The sequence below is a fragment of the Atractosteus spatula genome, chromosome 15 (assembly GCF_055471065.1).
Source record: "Atractosteus spatula isolate fAtrSpa1 chromosome 15, fAtrSpa1.hap1, whole genome shotgun sequence".
In the NCBI taxonomy this organism is placed as follows: domain Eukaryota; kingdom Metazoa; phylum Chordata; class Actinopteri; order Semionotiformes; family Lepisosteidae; genus Atractosteus; species Atractosteus spatula.
The window spans coordinates 7,465,284-7,490,617 of NC_142720.1; the positions used below are offsets into that span (position 1 = coordinate 7,465,284).

Consider the following 25,334-nt stretch of genomic DNA (forward strand, 5'->3'; position numbering starts at 1 on the left):
TAAGGCAATATTAGTATACCGGATTGAAATATGTTTTTTTGTCAAGTAAAATTCCGATCCCCTGCGAGCTCTATATAAACCTCCCCCCCTTATTTGGGTGCTGTCCGGATTGCAAGAAGAGAAAACAATCGCCTGCCACTAATTCTGAAAATCTTCTCTGAATGATCCTAGTTAGGCCCTCACTACACTTGAAAACAATGCAGACTTGAAGCTACTGTACAAACAAGAGATGGTCACAGAACTGACAGCTAAGTTCTCACTTACCCAAGATGTTACGTAATGCAATTTTCCGCGTGTGGTCAGAGCGTTTTTCGCCATTTTTAAAACAGGAAATCAAGCCCACCTCACATCTTGGCTTATTACACACTACAAAAAGCACAGCAGTGACACTTGTGAAAAACTAGACTCTACGCTTGAAATTGCAAACAATTGTGCATTTCAAAATTTGCACAGCTCTGCAACCTTTCTCAACAACATGCATCTTAAGCGTTTTTGCTGATAAAATAATTTTAGTTAAAGTAAACGCGTTTGTCAATGACACCTCTCTGCAATTTATCGAACACCATCCATCCTGAGTCTGCAGTGAAGATGTTTTTGTGAGTTAATGAATTTAAGAGACTGGGTATTGGATACGACAGTAGAAGATACAGATAAGATACTGGACACTACAGCACTTACGACTCTGTATTAAGTCTTCCCAGAAACCTTTTTTCCATGCACAGTGTTTCTCAACAACACAAAGTAGAATATGTATAAGTGGATCAAGTACAATCCGATCCAGACATGATGGGTTCGGTTCTGAAAAATCTATTTCATGGATAACATTAAACATTACCATCGTGTGCATTTTTGTATTTCAAACATCCACATTTCACATTTTAACAAAACGTGCCACTGAACACATGCCTAAGTAACAATACTTTACACACTGCTTTAGGCTTTCTTCAGTGATTGAAAGAGTGGTGCCGAAACAGCTGTGTAACCTTCTGCTGTAAAGAACGCATGTTACCAAGCTACCTTCAATTAAATCAAGTGCAAATTAAATGCAATTTTCTCTATTAAACAAAGAAAAAGATTAGGACCATATCCCACAAGTCTTTACTGCTAAACCCATTAATCTCTCATGGCCGAGCTCCATTCAGTTCGTGCTGCAAAAACAGGATTGTAACGTTTCTCAAGGCAAGCTCCACGTCGGACAGGAGGCGGGTTCCTCACTTTCGTCCAAATGCGTCGCCAAATAACCGCCGAACACCACGAGCAAGGGCAGAGAAACAGCGGCATGTAACCCACTGCCTTCCCTCCTCTCGCAGCACAAGAGCACCGAGGGCAAAGAGAGACATTGAACCACGTGAGACACTTGGAAACTTACAAACTTCCCTACCTGCTCTTCTGTTAACAGACGCAAAATCAAGCAACCACTCCCATCCCCACCCCACTGAAAAAGAGATCAGATATCAGTATTCCTCACTGTATTCATTCCCGGAGTGTGATCCCCAGGGATCTTTCAGGATTACAGGCTGTACCCACAGACCATCCTGGAGAGCTTAAGACAGAATTTTCTGTTCCCGAGCACAAATTCCATTAAATCGGAATTTAAAATGGAAGCCTTCCAGATTTGGAGATGATCTGAGCATCACATGAAAGCATGTGATGTCACATGGGACCAGCCCGTGAGAACAATACTGCACTAGCCCCATGCATAAGAGTGTCATGTGTAATATTATTACGACTACTAAGGAAAATCATACATTTTCACAGCAATACGTCCCACAGGATCCCAAAACATATCTATCGCTAAATAAAAGACACCAGGAGCCCCACTGCGTTACAAAGCAGATCAGGTAGAGGAATGAGAAATTACAGTATCAAATGAGTTAAGCAGGAAATATTTTAAGCCCGACTGTACAAGTGCAGAGTCTAATTTAGCCAGGACAGCCGGGTAATTTAGTGTTACGAACTGTGCCACGAGTTCTTTAATGACCATGCAATCAGAACTTCAGCTTAAAGTCTCATCCTAAGGATGCTACCTCCTGCAGCACAGTGCCCTTGGTAAAAATACTGGCACGTGGGGCTGAAATGCCTGGTTCAGAGGGAACAGCGCCACCTTCTGGTCGGCGAGCACCACTCGCATCAGCAGCAGCAGCATGAGTTTCCCCTGCAGGTGTCCTGTCCCAGTACCGACCACATCTAGCCTCGCTTCATTTCCAAGAACAGGTTACAAAGAAGTAACCGCGATGACTAGAGTTGAGTTTTCTACAAAGGTTTGTATTAATCCCTTCCGAAATCTGGAACCTCTCATTCCCCTCCTCAGCCAGACTCATCTGGTAGGAAGTGTTAATCTGGAAACACAATTAGATCTGTGCTAAGAGGTTAGTAATCCAGTACACTGCAAGTGGTTTGTGTTTGGTTCCACTTGCATTAATCATCAGTGCCCTATGCACACTTTCCAATAGCATTTGATACAGTAGGAGCAAGGTTTCAATATGGAAAAAGTTTCTTTTACTTTTCAGCACTGTACACACTCAGCACCGTGCATCTGTTCTTTTTAAAAACGTTCTTTACAATCATCTTGTACATAAATGCTACTTTTCTAAAAAAAGGAATGAAATTATTTATAGAAACATAAAAAAGTTAACAGAACAAGTGTACTCTGAAGGTTATAGAACCTGTACGGCATGTTATTCATTTGAGGGCATGTGAAAATCTGACTTATCCTTTGCATTTTGAACAGGGGTCATCATGCCGGACTCCTGAAAAGTGTGACAGGCTGTGGCCTGATGTTTCAGAAGGAAAACATGCCATATGAGCTGCAGGTTCCTGGCAGGATTTAGGTTACCTGTGTTCTGCAATGAGAGCCCTGCATAATTCACACTAGCCTCTGGTCCCCCTGCCTCACCAGTGACACCCCTGCTACCTGCGTGACTATCGTGTTCCTTACGCCTCAACACCAGTCATAGAGTTTCACTGGGATACAGCACCACGATAGCTGGCTGAACCAGCAGCGAGATAAACTAGAATAAACCAGGACGCATCAGAGAGCGCAGGTCAGCTAGCACTGCACAAAGCTGAACTTACTCCTGGCCATATTCTAAGCTGCATACAATTCCCCAGGTCCTGTGCAACACAGGGTGTCCAGGAATAGCAGTTTACCTTCCAATGCCTGGAGACAGGACAAACAGTAAAGGGCATCCAAATATGATTTTTTTGTAACACAAAATTCTTTTTCAGTCTTGCGATTATGCACACTATAACGTGAACTGTTACCATGCACGGTGATGTCCTGCTGTTGCAGCTAAATACAGTGGGCCCAATATTAAGTGTGTGTGCACTATAACCCACAGAAAGCTGACGGGACTCCTGAAAGACACAGCCAGGTTCTATTCAAAGCTGAAAACCACATTAAAGGCTACTTTCATTTTAAGTTCACTACCAAAAAAGAACAATAAAAATCTCAATAATTTCATTATATCAAGAAGATAGAAAAGGGCTGTGTGGATTGCTAACTGACGTTTATGTGCGACTACTTTTCAGAGACTACTTTTATAAGGACAAAAAGAAAAAAAAAATCCAGACTGCAGCACTCAAACTCTGCCGCCCCAGCAGTGTCAGTGTCACAAGCCGATTCACAGCCCTGTGAGCTATCACACCTACCCTCCAGTTATAGCCCTTAACAGGTCAGAAAGTCAAGCTTCAGGTTACAAAGGAGGGTTGTTTGCTCAACGCTCCCGTTGTCTTTTAAAAAGGATAACCAGTTAACGAATTCATCTGATTTCTTAGAAAAACACACTTTTGATTATTTACATTTGTACGCAAATATGCAAAGCTAAGCATGGTTAGAGGGTAAGTAAAATATATATATATCTCTCCTTTAATGTGAAGAATTGAAAGAAAAATTAACTTGCAAAAAGCTTTTCAACTTTTCTTGTCTTCCTTTTGTTCTGTTCAGAAAATATCCAATATCCAATGTGCTCTAAATATAACAACATAAAAAGGTATACCCTTGTCTTTTGTTTGCCTTTTTAATTGCTTGACCATGCTGTCTACAAGATGTAAATGATGTGTCAACATACATACCAAAGTTTTATGTATAAATACAGTAATAAGACTCAGGGTGCCACAGATTTATGCAAAGTAAGTGTTCCACCTGCCAGAGCATGTTAAAATAAGAGCACGCCTGAGCCTGTAAACTAATTAGCAAGAAAACTTATAACTAATAAACTCGCCTGCATGCAATGCCTCACTTGCAAAAGCTTACCAAACAAAATTCCAGTCTGGCAAATAGTCTCTCCCCCAGCTTCATGGCCTTTCCCACAAAGTTGCTTCTCGTGAAAAGTGGCTTGTCATGAAAATGTTTCTAAAAGGCCCGGTTGCTCTCGAACATCAGGTCTCGCACCTCCGCTCCCCTGCCAGCCAGCCGGCACTGAGCAGAGGCAGCTCGTACAGCAAGGAGGCGAGAGGTGGCACACAGCTGAAAAGCAAAAGTGAAACCTGCACAGGACGCTCCTGCTCCCGCCTCACATAGGGCTTGCAGGGCACATAACCAGCCACAGGAACAGCGGGGCAGCGACCCCGAGTCTCAGGACCATGCGTCCAGCCGGACTAACTTCCCTGCATGTTCAGCGAGGAGAGGTCTGGGCCGTGGAGCACCACATCTGTACAGCACTTGCTTCGATTCCTTGCCAGGGATTTGCTTTTTTTGTTACTAATGTTCCATGAAATGAGACGGCACACATGGCTCTTCTCGACTGCACATCCTAGAGAACCCCTGCACTGTGAAAAGGCTTTGTGTTTCCTGGTTTGTGGTACCTTTCAGGGTCAATCTTGAGCAACACTGGTGACAGGGCTTCTGGCCTGTAGTCTAATGGCCGAGAACACAGGACTGGGGGTATAAAAACTGAAGGACTGTTTACCAGCCGGCTCAAAGAAAATTTAAAAACTTCTACTATTTCATATGAGACAAAAAGGAAGAAAAATGGAAATATACAGCTGTAAAAGCTTAAATTTTCAAGTCAGGATTTAAAAAGGGATACAGAAGAGGATTCTTGATAAAATGAAGGGAAGTTTCCAACATTTCGGGCAATCAAAGTGTATCTAAGGGATGTGGAAACATGATGGATACTGTAAATGACTCAAGCTGCCCAGATCCTGCAGCTCATTTTATAACTTCCTTCAAGTTAATGATAGATATTCATTTAGGAGAGATGTCAGCTGTACAGGCGAGTATCTCTGCTGCTAAAATGGTGATTAAGCAAAGAGAAAAAGAGGATAATATGCATTTGCATGTACAATTGCTATGCATGGTTATAAATAGGGCTTTCTTCAGCAGATCTGAATTGTATATTCCCTTTCAATTTTCTGCTAATTAATGCAAACATTCACTGTCAGCTAAGAATTACCTCTCCCTAATACTTCTGAATGTCTGCTGCCTGACAGAACGATTAAACCCAGGACTGGAGAGGAGTAAAAAGCATGCCTAATCTTTGAACTAAAACACTACTGGCTACAGCTTAAATCTTCTTACTTAAGGATTTAGGTTTTCATAATGACCGTGATGCCTTCCATTCACATAATATGAAAATTATGCTCTATTTCTCTTTCTGTAAAAGTATAACCTATAATTTCTCTCCTTGATAAGCTGTTGAGGTTAACGTCACTCTTATTGCAGGTCAGAGTACAGGGTGGAAAATCAAGCTAACAGATAGGCAATGGTGATAAAGATAGGAAAAAAAATCTATTATAGTTTTTAAAGCAATACAAAAGGCTGCTGACCACAAGGATGGGGATCTGCTATTTAAGCTGTCTTGTTAAGATCTGCTGTTACATCTCACACAGCTCCCTTGATGAGTGGAGCTTTATCTTTTTGCATGAGCTTGGATGAAGAGCTCACATTGCATCTCACAGCAAATGCATTTTAATCTGCATGCAGATTGATCACAAAAACCAAACGAGATTCTGTGGTCACTTGAGTTTTTGAAGATTGAGATTTAAAAGATGCCTGGTCTGTTTTGCATGCGAGAGGCTCTACAGTGAAGCCGTACTGTGCAGTGAATTCATGTAGCCCAGCACGGCAACTTCAGTTATAATAATAATAAACCTTATTTTATATAGCGCCTTTAAAGGTGGCTTCTCAAAGTGCTTTATAGAATGACAAAAGCAACAACAACCATTAAAAACAAACAAAAAATATACAAGATAAACACAATGAGAGTACGCAGAGGAGACAGTAGATGGTGGTACTAAACACAGTAGGAGCAGAGGGGGTAAAGAATGGAACCAGTTAACTAAAGGCTCTTTTAAAGAAGAAGGTATTGAATCTGGATTTGTAAGAGTTTAGAGAAGGTGACTCTGATATGCCCCTAAGCTCTGGAACTCGTATCAGAGCATAACAGGAGAAGGCGCTATCACCCATAGAGTGTAGACAGGCTTAGGGGACAGTTAGGAGACAGTTAAAATTAAGGCTAAAACGAAAGAGGTTAAAACAAGAAGAGAGGGTTTTGCTTGTATCGTTGAATGATGCTCACAGGATACTCTTTCATCAATAACCTTATTATTTCATCTGGTCTGTTTTCAGTAGGATCAGCTCCCTATACCCCAGTGCTATGCAGTGTAACTAGTAATGAAGCAACAAGGCAGCTCAAAAAGCCTCCCTTGATTTCTGATAACTGCTCAGTCCAATGCAGGGCCATGGACCTCAACCCAAAACGAGACCACGAGTGCACGGCTGGGTAGGTTACGTGTCGGACATACACCATTCACATGTCCTATCAAAAGCCACCAGAGCACCAGAACAGAATAAGATAAGAAGCTCAGCTGCACTGCAAAATAATATAAACTGAAATTAGTTCATGTCACGGAGCCCCCAGGTGGCAAAAGCTCTACCTTCATTACTAAAACCACGGTGCCTAAGGTGAGCTGGACTATATTTTTTAGAGAAGGGGTTCCCAATTCTCTTTCCAGAGACCCAGACACCTCCTGACTTAACTTCGCTCACCGGAGAAGTTTCTTTTCGATTTGAAAGTCAGGGATTTTAAGTTGCTTATGAAACACGGTAGGTAAAAGGCAACTTCCAAAATGTCCTAATAGCAAAAAAACAATGAAATGATGAAAACTAATCTTATTATCAGAATAATTATGGGTTCAACTATGTAACTGAAATCTTGACTGGAACACAAAAACAGATAAGTGTGCCCTATTTTAGACATTTCATACACTTTTTCCCCCAAACTAATTTAAATTTACAACTGAGACTTCTATTAGTATTTTTAGTTTAGACCGCAGCAATATAAACTACATCTACTGCAATTACTGGCACAATACAGTGTATAGACCAAAGGATTAAGAAGTAACAAAACAAAGACCTTATCATGTTTATGAAATAAGCAACCAGATATACAATTCCAGCCTTATAGGAATATCCTGCACTGTCTATAGAAAATCTCTATATAAACTGCAGTTTGCTTATGCCTTATCCTTATGCCTTTAGAACTGAACTTCTAAATTGTTGCAAACACGACCGCAATGGACAGGCCAGTAATTGACACAAAACTGGCTCAAAATCAGCTCAAAATAACCTACGAGGCCACAAATCGCCTTTATAAATCTGGACAGTCTCAACATGTACAGTAGGTGCTTATTCAGTGGGCAGCTGACCGGACAAGAGTGCATCACGGGGTACACACTTCAGAGAGTCACTTCAGCAGGACCGCACTGGAGTGGTGCTTCGTCACCTCATTCGCAGCACCAAAAGAAGGGACAGCTAACCCCAGTTCCAGTCACCAGCCACATCTTCAAACAGGACAAATCAGCTGCAGAATAAAAGGCACCTACCAGAACTTCACAGCATCCTTGGAATCTGGATTCTTTATGTGTCGGACGCAGTGGAACAGGCACAGGAAGCGTTCTAAGCACTGGAGGGTGACCTGCGAAGGCAGAATAAGCTCCTTTCAGGGACAGTTCTTTAGACAAAGTTATACTCTGCTGTACAAGCCCACAGACCTGAAGTGCTCACCAGCGTCTAGGAAACCTCTTTAGTGCTCCCGTGAGGTCTTCATTTAATACGTTTAACAAGCGAGAGCAAGGAATACGGTTGTTTGGAGGAGTGGAGGAAAGAAGAAACTGGCCTCTTAAAATGAGTCGCATACTGACACTCGGACACTCCTGCAACAGGTGGGAACTTCCTACAGCACTTTGTGGACGGAGCATTCCCAGGGCACTGAGGATTCTTCTTTCCATACAAAAAATGACTACAAGGGATCCTGCACTCTAAATGTAATCAATCGGCGGACACAAATGAAATGTTTCAAGCATCTGGTCAAATGGAATGCTTTCCCTATCTAGCCTTTCTTTTTTGGGGGCGTTGGGGGGTGAAGCACACCAATTCACAAGCCACTAAGACGGTCGACATTCTTTTGAAAATGATTTGAAACTGCCTCAAGCTACACACGGGCTCCTTTCATTGTTTGGTTTTTGCCGTTTGGGCTTCCATGAGACTATCTCGACACGATTCCTTACAACCTGTAAGGATCCCAAGACGCCACAGGAGAAGATCAAGGAGGAGGCTGAATTAAAATGAGGTAAGGGATGTGTGTTACAGTGGGTCAAGACATTAGCTGCAGCATTATAATTTCCACTGGGGGCCCAAAGATGGAGCCATTTCCCCTACTACTGCAAATGTAACACCTAGGCAGACCCACCTGTATAATAGCCTATGTTTTCAAAAGGATGCTGCAAACAATCATTGAAAGGAGAATTAAGGCATTATGGCGCATTATAAAGTAAATACTCTGTTTTAGCGTGGACTTTTTTTAAAGTATGTGGATTTTTGATATTGAGTTAATGATTTTGACATGATACTGTAGGTCAGTCATAACGACGATAGTCCTCATCACCTGAATGTTTTCCGTCAGCAATTAATTTGACCTGTTGTGTATCAAGTCTGATGCACAGCAAGAAAGTAACCAATAAGGTCTGCTTATTAAAAAAGACAACACTTTCGTGCTACCAGTATACTAGAGGCCGGATGAAGTGCTGCCATCAATATGTAGGTCAACAGACCTCACTGGACTGTGGCCACCAGCTGACACAGAATATTTCTAAAAAACTACACCCCACCCCACCCCTCCATGTGGTGCACGCAAACACAATGCAGTACAAATCTGACAGCTGAAAGCTCTGAGAGGAAAGTAAAAGTGTCAGACCAAGATCTTAGCATAACACGCCTCAAACACTGACACCACTCTTAATTTGCAGACATGGAAATCTTACAAAAAGATTACCGTTTGGGTAATATTCTTGCCATTTGGAGCACTTCTACCAATATTAAACATTGGTTCTCTACAAGCTAGCTGTATTACATTTCTTCTTATTCTTTGAGAAAATTAAAAATGTTCAGAGCAAACTATTTACATACCAGCCATACACTATTAAGACAGCCCACGGTGTTTTTCTGGTATCCATACACTCTCGATTCCTGCTGCACTGACTACAGCCTCTGTTTAATATGGAGTTATGTGGTGCCTCTACATGAGGAAACAAGAGAGTCCTACACAGATCTGCTGTATCACAGAGGCTTCCTGTTCAACTCACTGTGTTGAGACTGACAGTACGGCGCACCAATATCAAATAAATACAGATCATTCAGATAAATAAAACACCTCTTTTATTAATAAAATGTTTCATATTAGCCAGGATAAGTGAGTATTTGTACAATATTTGAAGTTTTATTTCAAGAATCCTAAAAAAATATAACGAAAATATAACCAGAGGCCTCAAAATTCACCTATTCCAACTTAAAATGAGTTGCACGTCCACAGCAACTCTCACAAGGTTTCAGATAGTACAGGTGTTATATCCTAAGGGTGCAAAACCTTTTGAACCACAACAACGCTGGAATAACAATTCAGCAATTTCAATTCTCGAGAGAATGTCCCTTCAAGTCAATACACTGAGACCACTTTTCTTTCAGACCTGCCTTCACCCAAACATTGAAATGGTCTTTTCTCAAATATTTAAAGCACATTTCAATCACTGAGCTGATCCGTCTCAGACACAGGGGTTCATTGTAAAAAGTCCCTGGAACACTGTTTTTTAAAGGACAAGGTAGTTTAATGGTGAAGTGCAGGACATCATAACCCAAAGACTGACCCCGACCTGCAGGGTGTTCGCAGCTTGTAAAGAGAAATGTACATTTTAGTATCCTCTACTTTACTACGGAAATTAGACAGACTAATGAAAGGCCTAGATCAGTAATCAGATGCGATACATACAAAGGTGCACAACTTTCTGCGCAACCCTCCAGGGCTGAATTTATGAAGTATTTGCAGTTTAGAAACGGAGCGCACCCTTTATGAAAGCCCAAAATTAAGAACCGTGCTGACTTCCTGTCCAGTCATCACCCAGGGGGTCAGCAGCACCGTGCTGACAGAGAGGTATGATCACAGCGACAGCAGGAGTCCCTTGCACATTTCCTTTGTGACGTGAGGACAGGTTTGCCTTTTCCATTCGTTTTCGGCTCAAGCGTACTCAGGAGATACATTTGAATAATGAAACCATGAACTTCTGACTGGGGAACTCGGGAGGCGGATGACAATGATTAATTACGTACTCAACTGTAACTGTGTGGTCATGTTGCATTCCTCAGGATGTGTAAAAATAGTCTGCCTCCTGTTCCACGACAAATTAAGCAGCTGCTGAACCAAACTTGCATCATCAAAAGTTTAAATGGGAATTTTCCAGAAGCGGTAAAATACAAGATTTGATTAAATATTCCTGGCCTTAATAAGCAGGAAAAGGCCTGATTCAACTTGCCTACTATGCAACACATGGCAGAAGTGATATTCAATCGAAGCACAGTCTTAAATTACATGCGTTTACATTAATGTTCCAGAACAAGTGGATTTATCTGGTGAATTTGGGACATTCCAGTGTAAATAGAGAATATGTCCAGGGACACTGTGTGCCAATCAGCTTCATTTTCACACTGCTGCCTTCCCATAATGCCTCATTCAGACACTATGTATCTAAACAGAAGCACGAACAAGAAACTTTACTAAACTGCCCTACAGGGCAGATTCTCAGCCCCAGAGGTATTTATTTCATATTTGCCTATGAAAACTTTTCTTGGTGTTCTTGTGTCACCCTCCTCTGCAAAGATACACATCTAGTACTGGAAAATCGATAACAATTGTCTGGGAAACAGTCATGGATTTATGATATTTGCAAAAAAAAAGTGGTCTCATAAGAAGGTAGTTGTGCTCCTGTGGAAAACAGCATCAAGTTCTGACACATATTCAGATATTTCAGCAAACAAGTTTTTATTCATGTGAAAGGAACATAACAAAGCAGAGAAAAGGAAAGCCAACAGCTCCTGACTGTAACATGGAAAATGGATGCCATCAGATTTGTACCGCATCTCTGCTGCTGTGAAAAGACCAAGATCTCACTTTCTATGTCCCTGAAACACTCGTACTGAGTTTACTTCTCGTGCATTTTCCCCACGCAAACGTCCCCTGTTTGGTTTCCGGATACTGCAGTCTGACTACATCTCAGGATGTGTTGCCACATTTTAGAGAGGAAAAGGAAGGCAGACCGACAGCTTTCTGCAGCAAGAGGTTGTGAACAATGCCAGAGAAAGACATAGCTGGGTCTGTCAGCTCTTAAGCACACCAATGCAAGTGCTGTTTGAACAGTTTGAGCCAAACGGTAATAATTATCCACAAACCACATGATCAGAGCTGGCTTCTCTTCTCTGTCTGAGATACAATGACAGGGAGCATGATGGCATGAGTTGGGCTTTGTTTTTGAAAACATAATCAAATCATGATTTTTTTAATACAATATATATTGCACTCCACATCATGTGGAACTCATAGTCCATGAGGATTTTGATGCTTCCTCTTATGAAAGCACATGGTTTTATCAAATCACATAATTTCCAGTGGACTGCCAGCAATTGAGGGGTCACTGCAAACATTCGCGGTTTGTATTTACGCTGTTTCAAGACCTTTTCCATTCCTGGCCTGCTCAAGCTGTCCTTTATCAACATTAATCTCGGGCTGTCTTGGCCTCAACCATGGAGAGGAGCCCTGAAACACAGTTCTTGCATGCTGGATTCTCAGTTTGCTCAATCGCCTGCAATTCACTTAAGATCAGTTCACTCTTCACGTCGGCCCTGCACAGGAGCCATTCTCCACTGCGCTCAACACAGCACAAAGCTTTATAAACGCCAAGGATTTCACCACCACCCTACTCTCATTAGCTAGGCAGCACAGAGATGGCAGACTATTTTTAAAAGGGCAAACCAGATAAAAATACAAAGTCTACATTAGTCAAGGCCCAGGGTCACAACAGACGGTGCATGAATACAGTAAATACACCAGCCCTCTGCGGTGCAAAAATAGGCTTTAGTTTAAGGCACAGAGTAAAGGAAGATTACTCAAAGTGTTGTTTTACTTCATATGCTTTTCTTGTGCATGAGTTGCTGAAACAGAAAAATACATTTTTTATAAAAATTAAAATACTGTTTCTATGATTGGTAACCATCGTTCTCGGCTAAATAAAAACATTTATTACCAGGTGGTTTCATATATTACCCGCATGTTGCATGTTATTACATTATAGTACTGTTTTACTGTTAATGTATTATGATTTTTATTAGTTAGTGCCAACTGGAGGAATATTCACATCCCTCTGATGTCAATACAAACGACTTGCATCCTTAAGCAGGCAGTGCTATGCCAACTGTGTGCCAAGTTAAAAGTGCCCTTTTATTAAGATGGTACAATTGAACAGTTAAACTGCATCGAGAGACAAAACTTGATCAAGAGAAAGAAGTAAGCAGGCTTCCTTGTTATCCACGGGGGCTGTCATTGACCACAGGAAGTCTGACTTAAACCACTGTCTGACCAGGCTGAAGTGACATGCTTTTCAATTTCAGGAACAGGGATTAGAAAAAAAAAGGATAAATCTCAATAAACTGCTCAGCCTGGGATGCAGTGCGAGTCCTTCATAGCAATATGAATGAACGAGCATCCAGTAAACCAGCACCAACAAATCCAGCTGACAGATCGCCTCCAGAAGACCTCATCTCACCGTTTCAACGAACAAGCACCCGCCATTTTGAAACCACTCCACACGTGATAAACAGGATAAGTTTATTCACAGGAAGTGGTCTGTCAATTTTCGATTTAGTTAGATTAACAAAAATATGATGACTGTTATCGGGCACTCTGAAAAAGCATCACATTTTTATGGACATGTTTACCGTTTCTTCTGCACTAACGAAGCCACAATGACTAACTCTAAGCTTGGAAAAAAGCATAAAAAAAAGGAAACTCTATGATGCTGAGATTACTCACTTTGAAATAAAACTAAGTTGCAGACTAAATCTACATTCTCAGAGCCCAGGATAGTGTTTGATGAGCCAGCCCAACCCACCACCATCACAAACACACAAACAATGCAGACAGGACCACTGTTGTTAACCTACCATGAATAGTTAACAAAAGAAGCTTAGTCACTGGAACAGTATCTAACCTAATCTCTTTATGCTACCTTTGCCATTAGCCTCTATATGATTATCAATGACCCTGTTCAGATAAGCTGACGAATATGGGATAAATGAAAGAAATTATGATTAATGCATTTGACTGATGCTTTTTTTCCAGAGCAACTCCCATTCCTGCCAATTTATAGCGCTGGATATTTTGCAGGAGCACTCTGAGCAAAGCACCTTGTGCAGGGGAGCAACAGCAAGTCCAGAGCCCTAATCCGCAGGGTGTGAAATGTAAAGAATGTGCCCATCTTGGCGGTAGCACTGTTGTGGCGCTTTGAAAAGATTCTGCGTCTGGAGTGAAAGCTCAGTGGTTGAGCGCAAGTCCACATTTGAAGCAAGAAGAAGGAAACGTTCTTTGAACACGAAATAGTGCCTCCACATCCTGCGCCACACCACACACTTTATACCCACTGCCCTACAATCGCTCCCATCTCGGTCATCAAGCAGCGCTGCTAGCAGGATAGAGGGGCATCTGTGTGCACCACCACAAAGAGGCGAGGTCACTTATCGCAACTAGCAGCTCTTCTTCTTCAGAACAGTCTGCGGCCCTCAACAGGACAGCCTCAAACTCTCCGCTCGTCTTTTAACACTCAGAACAGCCGCAGCACAGGCAGGAACTATACAAACCACCCCAGCCCACCTCACACAGTCCTGGCCATGGACAAACTGTCCCGCTGGCACAGGCCTGTTCTACACAAGGATCTGCTTCTGAATTAGGAGACAAATGTGTACAGGTCACTCTATACTGGGGGGGGTCTTGTACAGGCAGTCAAGAAGCAGTTACTGGATCTTAAAACCTGTAATGAAGTAAAGAATCTACGAACAAAATTATATCTTCATGTTAAATTTTGGTATTGGTAATTGGCTTGAGAAACTAAGCAGAAACATTTTGCAATTTGTTTCAAATGTCCTGGGATATCTGTTGTTTTGCCGATCAAAGCCATTTCACATTGTGGGCCACTAAGAAGCGTTCTGCAAGATCAAGGATTCGTCACTTTACATTAACTCATTACACTTACGTAACACTCCGCTCCCTCACCAGTGTGCAGCCCCACCTGGATGATTAAAACTTAAAATGGAGCTCATTTCCCCTGCTCTATCCGTTCAAATGCATGTACCCAAGAAGGTTAATTGTTCATTTTGAAAAACAGAATACTGAAGTCATCAACCTCAGAAAAGTAGCTACAAATCAATTACGTTTCTCCATCAGCAGTGGAATGCGAGGATTTATTTCCGACAACAATTCTATTTCATGGTTCTGCAGACGATAACACTGCTGATGAGTATCAGGAGGGTCGCCCCACGCTCCGCATTTCCTGTGAGTGTCATGAGATTGAGGAGCGCCACTGCTGCAGTTCCATTCTGAAAAATAAAACGGTTGTGCTTTTTTTTTATTGCCAATCACATGATGTGGTCACAATGCATTTCTCAATAAATGAAAAGAAAAGCATGCAGAACTCTTACAACACCTCAACTAACCCTTGAACTATGGTTTGGAAAGTTCTGACATGCTGAGCAACTGACCAACAAGAAATCTAGAGGTTGAAAAACCACTGGGACTGGAAGAGAAAATGGAGTCAGTCAGCAGTACAGAAAGATGAACTGTTCGCTCATTCTTACATGGAAACCGTTTGTGTCCAGTTTAGAATACATTGTGCTTTGTGACACTGCCACAGTTTCAGAAAGAAAGGTATATTTGGCCCATCCTACCATCAAAGGCCTAACAAATAATCAGCACCCTGACTGAAACAGAAGTAAACAAATACAGTACATAGGCCTCTGCGGGAAAGTCATCTCTCATGGCGGTCAGCTAAGTCAAGGTGCTAAAACACTTCCCAGTGTGGCAGATAGAGGGCGCCCCTCACAAAACAGCCTGTTCCTGACTGGGTGCGAACTCTAACCTGTGGCACCCAGACGCTGCAGTGGAACCCTCAGTGGGTGCCCTCAGTCCACCCCTCCTTCCAAGTAATCTCCTTCTCCAGTGAGCTCTCATTCCGATTGTAAAAGCCAGAAGCAGCTTTTCTCCTCCCGCCCACAGCCCCCTGGCAGCCTTGTTCATTAACTCCCTCCATCTTCCCCCACAACCCCCAACCCCCGCATGCCTGCAAAAGCATTTCACGACACCACTGCGGCTTTCTGCACACGAGCAGCACCCGACGTTGCCCAGCGGAGCCAACACTCGTGGAGGATTCCAAGAATGTCATTATCCTAATTGTCTGCCCCCTCGGAGCCTGACCTCCTCTCTCCAGAGGCATCCCTGCAGTTTCTCCCGGTCCTTGCACATGGTTCTTGCCAAGAAAGTGGGAAAGGAGACAGGCTGGTAAAGCTTGCAGTAGCTCTTGCCATTTCTAACCCCCTGGGATGGACAGCATTCCTCTCAGCACCAAGAACATTTTATTGCACTCATCTAACCATGAATAAAATTCAGTCACCTGCTCTCCAAAACCACCTGCCCACGGTAATTCAGCAGTACTGATTCATTTTCCAACTATCTGCGTTAGGGCAACAAAAATGCCTTTTCTTTTCTATTAAGAAACAGTTCTTTCAAACCTAACTACTGCATGTGAAGTGCTGCAGCTGGTAGGCAACACACTCTGTCCCCGTCTCATTCTGTGCATTGTAGCCACTGTCTTTGATGTGCCAGCTATATCATCCACTCACCCATGATGTCATGATAAAACTGTGCACACTTGTGCAGTCATCAAAGAACTATTGTTGGCAGACTCTTCTCTACATCGTATCTCTTGCACGAGTTGGAGAAAGTCAAACAACCCCCAAGGCAAACAAGAAAAAGGAGTTAAATGCAGGGCGGTAATGTCGGAAGGCTCTTTTATTCTTTAAAACTCAGCAAGAAAAAGAACATGCCTAGATTTTTTGGACATTCCACGCCCTTTCACGGGAGAGGATCAACACATTTAATGTTTTTTCTTCCTAACGGCCCTTTAACTGAATAAGGCTGTCACTTTACACTGATATTCTTGTGAAGCAGTGGTATGCAGGTGGCTTGGCTTTCTTTTTGGGGATTCCTAGCAAATGAATTTTTGCAGAGCGTAATAACTGTGCGGGTCCTTTTTGTATTTCAGCACCCCAAATGATTTGCTAAAATATTCTTTTATCGTAATGCAAAAACAACAGAAGAATTCTGTTAAAAAGAAACGGTGAAAACATCACTAACAACGCAAAGCATGGAAAACTTCTTTGCTGCTTTGCAACTCCCATCATGCTCCATGTGCCATCATTCCCATTGTAATGGTTATGATGCCAAACGAATGTGGACTGGATTCACAGAAACGACACTCTGAGATAAAAGAAGCTGACTGGTGCTGCATGTGATGCTTATACCATGTGCAGTCCTCGGTAGATTCAGTTTTTCCACTGAAAGGTGTCAAACCGCTCAATGTTCCACATTCAATTTCTCACGAAAAACAAAACTGTCCTGGGTGTGAAAAACACACAAAACCAAATCTGCTTTCAAAAGTGGAAAATCATTTTATAAAACATCCTTCTCAGTTTCTAAAGATTGAATAAGCACAAATGTTACTGATCAATTCAACTGACAGCCGACTCGTCCGTTAGATGTGGGTCTCATTCCACTGACAGCTGTCCAGTCAGTATACAAAGACGATTAAGTGACACTAAGAGCCAGTGAAATGTAAATTTTGAAACTTTGAACAGATTGAATTACACATTAATTAGAGTCCGCGAATACATTACATCCATACAGAAAGCTTAAGGCACGGCACGTTCAATACAAACAAGTACGACAGCAAAAACAAAAAAAGTTGGACAAGCAGGTAAATGCTATTAACTAGATTGTGCCTGTGGTAATTCAGAAATCACTAAGCAAAGTGCCTGCAAGCCATATCACCCTGTAGCTCACAACTGGCAACCCACTGGAGCCCAGCAGGTGTGAGCCTGGTCAGTACCTGGCTCAGAGACCTCCTGGGAAAAACGAAGGCTGCTGCTGGAAGAGGTGTTAGTGGGGCCAGCAGGGGGCGCTCACTCTGCAGTACACGTGGGTCCTAATGCCCCAGTATAGTGATGAGGACACTATACTGTAAAAAGGCACCGTCCTTCGGATGAGACGTAAAACCGAGGTCCTGACTCTCTGTGGTCATTAAAAATCCCAGGGCATTTCTGGAAAAGGGTAGGGGTGTAACCCTGCTGTCCTGGACAAATTTCCCATTGGCCCTTACCACTCATGGCCTCCTACTAATCCCCATCTATAAAATTGGTTACATCACTCTGTTCTCCTCCCCACTAATAGCTGATGGTGGTGGAGGGGAGTCCCCATTACCTGTAAAACACTTTGAGTGGGGTGTCCAGAAGAGTGCTATATAAGTGTAAGCAATTATTATTATTAATTTCTCAGCTAAGCAATTTTAGCTTAGATGACCAACATTAAAAGGCTGAGTTCCTTGACAGTGGATTGACCACATGCCAAGTCAGTAGCCAACTGTAACTGGGATTATCCCAGTAGCAGCTACAGAGGTTTGGATGGGAATAGTTGACTATAGCTCTCTTAGTTCTCTGAAAAAAATGCACCCCCTGTGGCTTCCTGTGTTCTCAATGAGGGACATGCTTCTCCTCCAATCAGCACCTTTCTTCTGGTGTGGGGCTGTGCTACCCGTGAAGTATAAAAATATGATTGGCTGGAAGGTGGGTGGCTCAGAGGAATGTCTGTCTTCACTTCCTCATTCTCTCCTGTGTGCCATCAGGGGGTTCAGAGCTGTAATCTGGTACATAATCAGCTAATCCAAAATTGAACAGGTATAACAAAAAATAAATTAAAAAAATGATTTTTTGGACTATTTTGTCAACATTTTTAAAAAATTGAAAGCCAGAAGAGTCACATGTCTTGTCTATCATTAGAGTCCTCTGATAAACTGGGTCCAATGTCATGAGCTCCACTGCTGGCCCTTGAAAACAGAATACAATTACAAAAAAATCCCTCTAGACAGAAAGCATAACAGCACCTCTCACCATCAAGCAGCGTGAGAGAGTGTTCATCAGACAACTATTTCTGTCTCACAAGCAGGAAAAAAAAATAGCAGACGCAGAGAGTCATCTCTTTAGATTCCGCTGTAGTTTTTATTTTCGGACAGCCCTTCTTAAAAAAAAACATTTTACAGAAAAAAACAGAACTACAAAAAAAATGGTCTGAAGTTTCACAAACGACAAAATGTGCATCTGAACGAACTCCTGGCATACGGAATTGATTGCTCCCCACAAAATAAAACACATGACGCTTGAGGAGTATATTCGCTTACAGTATTCCAGCTGTCAGGAGCCAGAAGTTCTGCCACTTCTATTTCATTTACACAGGCAGGGCAGAGTGGACTGAAATCAGCCAAGCCTTAGTTTAAAGGTTTGACAAGACAACCTATGAGAACAAATAATGTTCAACAAACCAGATCTTGTTGTTCAGATTAAGCACAACAACAAGAGAAACACTGTTTTAGTTACATTAAACATGTATCATACTATACAAGAATGTGATTTACTGTATTTCAGCAACAGACTTAAATTATCTTATTTCATTGGACCTTAGAAATTGCCTACATATTCTACAAATGTAAACATTTAATACAGCTTCACAGCTACCGTAGCGTAACTCTGTTGTGGTCATTTTCTTGCATAACAAGTGGGAGATATTTGTTCATGCACAGGTAGATTAAATATGTGTCATGTTAAAGTCAATTAACATTCCTCCAGGACAAAAAAAATGCATAAGGCCAGCAGCATTACCTCTGTTGTGAACAATGTACCCCACTGCAGTCACGATACTCCCTCCCGGCCATGGGGGGTTTATAGGTAACGCGTTAGATAGCTGTAGACTTGGAAACGGAAGTCATTTAGACCAATTCATTCAAGAAGGGATCCAGTTGAGCTCAAGAAGAAGGCAGCTGATGTCACAGAGATAGACTATAAAGGCATAATATAATGCCCGATAATTGTTACTGTCAATTCAATGTAAGCCCCCCCAAAAAAACTTAAAATGATGTTTAACTTAACTTAGCAATGATCGTAGAGCTTCTTCCCTAACTGTTTTGAGTATGTGAAATAGCACAAGACAAGGAATTTACCCGAAAAAGGTTGAATTATACTCACAGGCTTGAATCCACCACACAGAGCACCATGTTCTTAGTTAAACATCCACCAGAATGCAAATCTAACACATACTGGTGAAATAAGAATCTTGTGTTGAAGCAGTGAACTGTCCATCTGAAAATGAGGAAGGAGGTCTTTATCCTACTATTTACAGTTCCTCTTGGTGTTGCACCAAGCAAAAGCCAACTTTCCTAGGGGGAAATGTCTTCCCCTAGCTGTCTGTTATAGGTCACACGAACAACACGGATAGAAAGTGACTCACCGAATGTGAAAGATACAAGCACATAAATTGATTACGAAACTCTCAAATGTCAGCTTGCATCTTTTCTGCAGTCACCTAAAACGGCAGCAAGACTCTAAAAACTGTTTATTAGACTGCACAAAGCATGCCATAATGAAATAAAAAAACAGACGGCAAAGCATTCCCCTTATCTGAAGCAGAATCACGGGTTTCAACTGTAAAGACTAACATACGGGGAAAAAAATTCTTTGAGCTTCACTTAACAGGTTAAAGAAATTGAACTCATCTCCATCCTTCTCATGTTTGCAAAAGGCACACAGAAAAAAATCTACTTCACAAGGTCCTGGAAAGAACAGAACTTGCAAACAGATTTAAATTTAAAAATCTACACTCTCTTGTGTATTTATAAGCATGACAAGAAAGTCCTCTTTTCTCTACCAGTCCAAAGCTGAGGAGTTTGCTTTCAGATAGAAGAGGAGAAGTCTCAGAAAAAAGGGTGCTTTAAGAACCGAAAGCCATCCTAACAAAATTGACGTTATGATTTCCGTTTTTAAAGGAAATCCTCTGGCTGTTCTGCTGCTATGTTAAAGACGACGGAAGGCGCGCTGAGCCGTTACTCCAGATACTATTGTGAGGACTGTCACCCAGCAGGGTCTGTGAAAACCCTAATGAATAATAAGCAGTTGCACTCTAAAGATTAACACAAGGGTAAAAACAAGGAAAACGACAGCAACCACTCAAGACCACATGCAAGGTCACCAAAAAAGCAGTTACAGTTATTTATAGTTAAAAATATTTGTTGGCCTTTCAGTCCCTACATCTCCTGTTGTCAAAGAAAAAAAAAGTTTTTCAAGCACTGCATACAAATTCTGGCACACCATACAACTTATTAAAACCTCATAATTATCAAATGTAATATTCTATCACACAGACTATCAATTGGAAAACCACAATAGGGATTTAAATACAAAAGACCATTACACTAAAAGGTTCCATTATTCAGTCCCTTGTGTGATGACTAATGGACATACAACTATACGCTGCTCCAATTTTCATTTCAAAGTGAGCACTTGCGATTCTATGTAGATTTACAAGAAATACGTTTAATTTTACTTTGTGCTGTACAAGTCTTCTTACAGGTGTGGAAGAAAACACCATGTATATTTCGAACACCTCTCTAATTGACACCTATAAGTGTCAGAGCAATGCAATTCTGCTCACATGAATGAGTTCCTCTCTATGCAGATCTACGGAAAACTGATTTAGCACCAGAAACTACTGCAGGACACTGATGTTTGCAGCAACTGGGATAGACATCCCACATGATATCTTAAACAAAATATTTTTTTACAGGGATAAAAGTGAAAAGAAAAGGAGCCTCCAGCAAAAAAAAAAAAAGATAAAAGCCTCTGCCCACACCAGTAACAAAACCCAGCGAAATGTAAATTAGTATAAAGACACAGCAGCTGGTACCCAAGTGTCCTCCTGCTTACGTAATCTCCATGGCAACAGAAGATGCAAAGTGGCCATCCTTCAGCATTTTGTCAGAATTTAACATTCCAAGTAGCCCACTGACGTAGCATTTTTTATTTAAATTACACATACAGCACGCTCACTGCTCTCATTACATATAAGAGTCAACGTACACTGAAACGGAATTACTACTTTAAAAGAAATAATCACTCATGTCATTAAAACAAAATCACACCTTTCTACACCCAGCAAAGGTGTGAACCAGACACAGATCAGCATTTCACAAGACACTGAAGCAAGGTTTCCTTCTTACAGCTGAAAAAGAGAGAGCTGGGGAATAGCTAGCCTCAGGAACAGGAGCTGCTGGCGTTCCAACAGGCAAAACAAATCAAAAGCAAATAATGACATTTTATACACGGCAGAAGCTGGCTGTCAGCTCGCTTTTGAACAGCTGACTCGGGGGCACCAAGAGCTCCAGTTCAACTTCAAAATGTCTTCTCCTCCAAGACCCTGTCCAGTTCACACCCGGGTATCCAAGCAGAAGTAGTCCAGATAAGTAATAAATTAACGTCACGAACTGGCAACCATCTGAAGACTGCAGGTACACCTGACAATGCACTGTCAGAGTCTAACAGCATTTTGACCCCTGTCTTACTGGCCTTAAACCAAAGAATATATTCATCTGGGAAACGATGAAGAACCAAACAAGGACTTGAAGACAGAAGGCAATGTTATGACATTCCAGTCTGCCCCCGGGCCTGAATCAGGGTCCTGCTGAACTCGGGCATGGATGCCCATGCACGTCAACAGACCAGAAATCATGAAGACAGAGTTCGTCCTGACCAGCAGGAGCACGGATTTCATGCTTTATATTTCAGGAGCACGGGATGCCAGCACAGCCTGCCCACCCACGCCTGGAGAAAACATGTGAGGACGACTCACCGTCTCCCAACATCCTGTCTAGCCCCAGGACTTCCAGTCACCCCTCACCACCGCCACCCCACGGGACAAGTGTAAGGATGCCGGCACGGCTCGTGGTTTCACGGCATCTCGCGAGTCAGTCTGCCGGGTTTGGCGCAGCTGGGGTTCATCACGTACAGATACGATACAGCCGAAAGAAAACAAACCATGGTCATTGGGCACATCTTGCTCATTTGACTGCTGGCAGTACTGTATGTTTTATTGATGAAAATACACGAATAACAAAATATTAACACTGTCGACTTCTGTTGCTAAACACAGAAAAGACCATCAGTATCTCAGTTTTATGTTCCGTTTAGAATAATAATAACTATGCATTTATGTAGCCCTTTTCATCCCAAAGCTCTTTACATACAGGAGGGGACGAACATCATTCACCACGCAATTCTGGACCCACCTGAGTGACACGTCGCAGCCATTGTTCACCAGCAGCCCCAGCACACAGCAAATCAGATCAAGCGAGAAACTGCTCGACCGACTGAGTTTAGGGAACTTTAGAGAGATCATGAAAGCCTCGAGTGTAATTCAGCCAGGACACTAGGGTTTGACATCCCACTCTGTACATTCAAAAATGCCCTGGAATCTTCAGTGACCAAGTAGTCAGGACCTTAGTGTGTAACCGCATAGCAAAGATGGCACTGCCTACATCATAGCAACTCTGATCACCATACTGGGGAGCTGGCTGGAAACACAACTGTTAATTATCTTTCTGTGTGCATCTGGCTATAGGACTGCAAAGATGCCCATCAACTCCTTTTACCCTCCAGAGCACAGCAGGATCTGATCATGGCCAGCGCAAGAGGAAAATGTTCCTGCAGTTAAATGACAAATAGATGGAGTTAGGGATTAATTATCTCATTACTGACCTCCACGTTAACGTCTCAACTATCACACAAAAGACAAGAACTGCTCAATGCGTTATGATGAATTGAGAAATTCACCTTATTCACTTACAGTACGGAAGTAATTACATGCTTAAACATATTCCTGCCTTATTCACGTAATTAGAAAGATGACATAAAACTGCTTACTAGTGAGAGATGTTAACTTGCCTTCATACAGAAATCACAGAATAAGCAGCACATTTTAAAGTGAGTCATTTATCCCAATGCCTTCTGAAAAAGCAATGTTCTGCTGTAGAGAAAGACACTGGCATTTTGGGACATTAAGAACAGAGCAAAGTTGTTCCCCTGGGAAACAGCTGTCTCAGTTTACTTTAGAGCAAGTAAGTGGTTCTCTGTATTTTTAGCCGTGACTTGAACAATTTCTTAAACAAGCCTTTCATTTTTCTCCTTAAATGTGTGAACATGCAGAATTTCATTTTCAAGAAGCTCTAAATTTAGAGCTAACTGAATCTTAAATAAAAACCTCACATTACGAGAGCTCAAGCATTTAATATTGATTCCTGAAAGCAGGTGTATCAACATATCACTATGCAATCAATTAACTTATATTTCAAATTTAATCAAACTTATACCACTAGTTGCATTTGATCTCATTTCATGGCCTTGCAGCTTGGATATAGGTGACTGTTTTACACTCCTGCATAAAGCTACTAACTAGTGATCCCACTGCTCCAAATGTCCAACTGAACAACTACCCAGAGTAACCACATCTAGCCTGTACTCATTCAATACAGCAGAACAATCCACAGTATCTTCTCTGTGGATTAATACAGTGAAAATAAGATGCAGAAAAGAAGACCGAGGCATGATATTCATGCAAGCGTTTATTGATACAAGGTGTGGACAATATTCCTAGACATTTTACATTCATCTGTGTAGAAACATGTAATTCCACAAATGTGCATAACATCTGACTTTCACAGCTATAAAAACAGAATGCACATCGTTACTTCTTGGGTGCCCTGCATAATCAGCGCATTCAGTCTCACACCACTAATCTATTTTTGTGTTAATCCCAAACATTCACAGAGAATGTTTTATTTCTAAAATTTCTCAAATTAGAAAAGAACATCAGTTTAACGGTTATTATGCGTACTGTCTGCGTGTTAAAAGCAACAATACTAGAGACTGCGTGCGTTGAATTAACATACACTTAACTATTCGCATAATACATACATATTGTACTTTCCCTCTCTGGAAGGAACAAGCAAGGGTGACACACCATTCTCAGCTTTGACTATCTGTATCTCACAAGGTTTATCCACGCTGGTCTACTTTTTATGACCCAAGACACTATGAAAATAACAGTAAGAATCCTGTTTTTTACTGTATGTAAACACTGACACAGACAGGAATATCACAAACGTTCTATGGTATAAAGCAATTACGGGACACGCAGCCTCTTTCAAACATCCGTCAAATTAGATTCAAATTAGTCAAGTTTACCTGTATATTTCCAAATGACTTCCCTGGATTATTTATTTGGAATGGAATGAGGGAAATCCAGGAAAGACAAAAGAGTAAAGAAATTCTGCCTGTTGCCACAGCTTGCAAGATCTTTCACTCTTTCTGCTCCCACCGACATGATGCATATTACTGAGATCATTTTTGTAGTTATTCCATACGGTAACATTTCATTTTAACCTTCAGAATTTGAAAACTATACTTTAAAAATGCATAACATATAAGCTATTAACACCGCATATTAAAAACCAACAACAGAACCTTTGTTAATAAGCATTTCATTAATTACTAATAGAGTTTAGTCCCCGACAGGTTACAGGTTCCCTGCCAGTACACTCTACATTAATATTACACTACAAATACATTTCACATTTCAGAGTATACATATCTATACAGTAGAATAGTTTGTAGCAGATTTGCATTAAATATTTACAGTTAAATGAACAGCCATTATAAAACAAAACTGCGTTCAAGTATATCTGCCACTGAGAAAACATGACAGCTTTTGAGCCCATGCGTTACAGAGGTGATTTCACAGATAGCACCTGCTGTCTCATAAACATAGCATGAGAGAAACACATCGCTGTAAGAACACAGATAAGTCTGA

General features: G+C 41.6%; 1 protein-coding gene across 1 annotated transcript in view; it reads right to left on the bottom strand.

The window, feature by feature from the left end:
* Nucleotides 1–25,334, bottom strand: part of lyst (lysosomal trafficking regulator) — a 90,353-nt gene that overhangs the window by 59,592 nt on the left and 5,427 nt on the right. Inside the window, exon 3 of the mRNA XM_088934435.1 lies at nt 7,828–7,919. Coding sequence (XP_088790561.1) covers nt 7,828–7,919 — 92 coding nt within the window. The remainder of the gene's footprint in view (nt 1–7,827; nt 7,920–25,334) is intronic.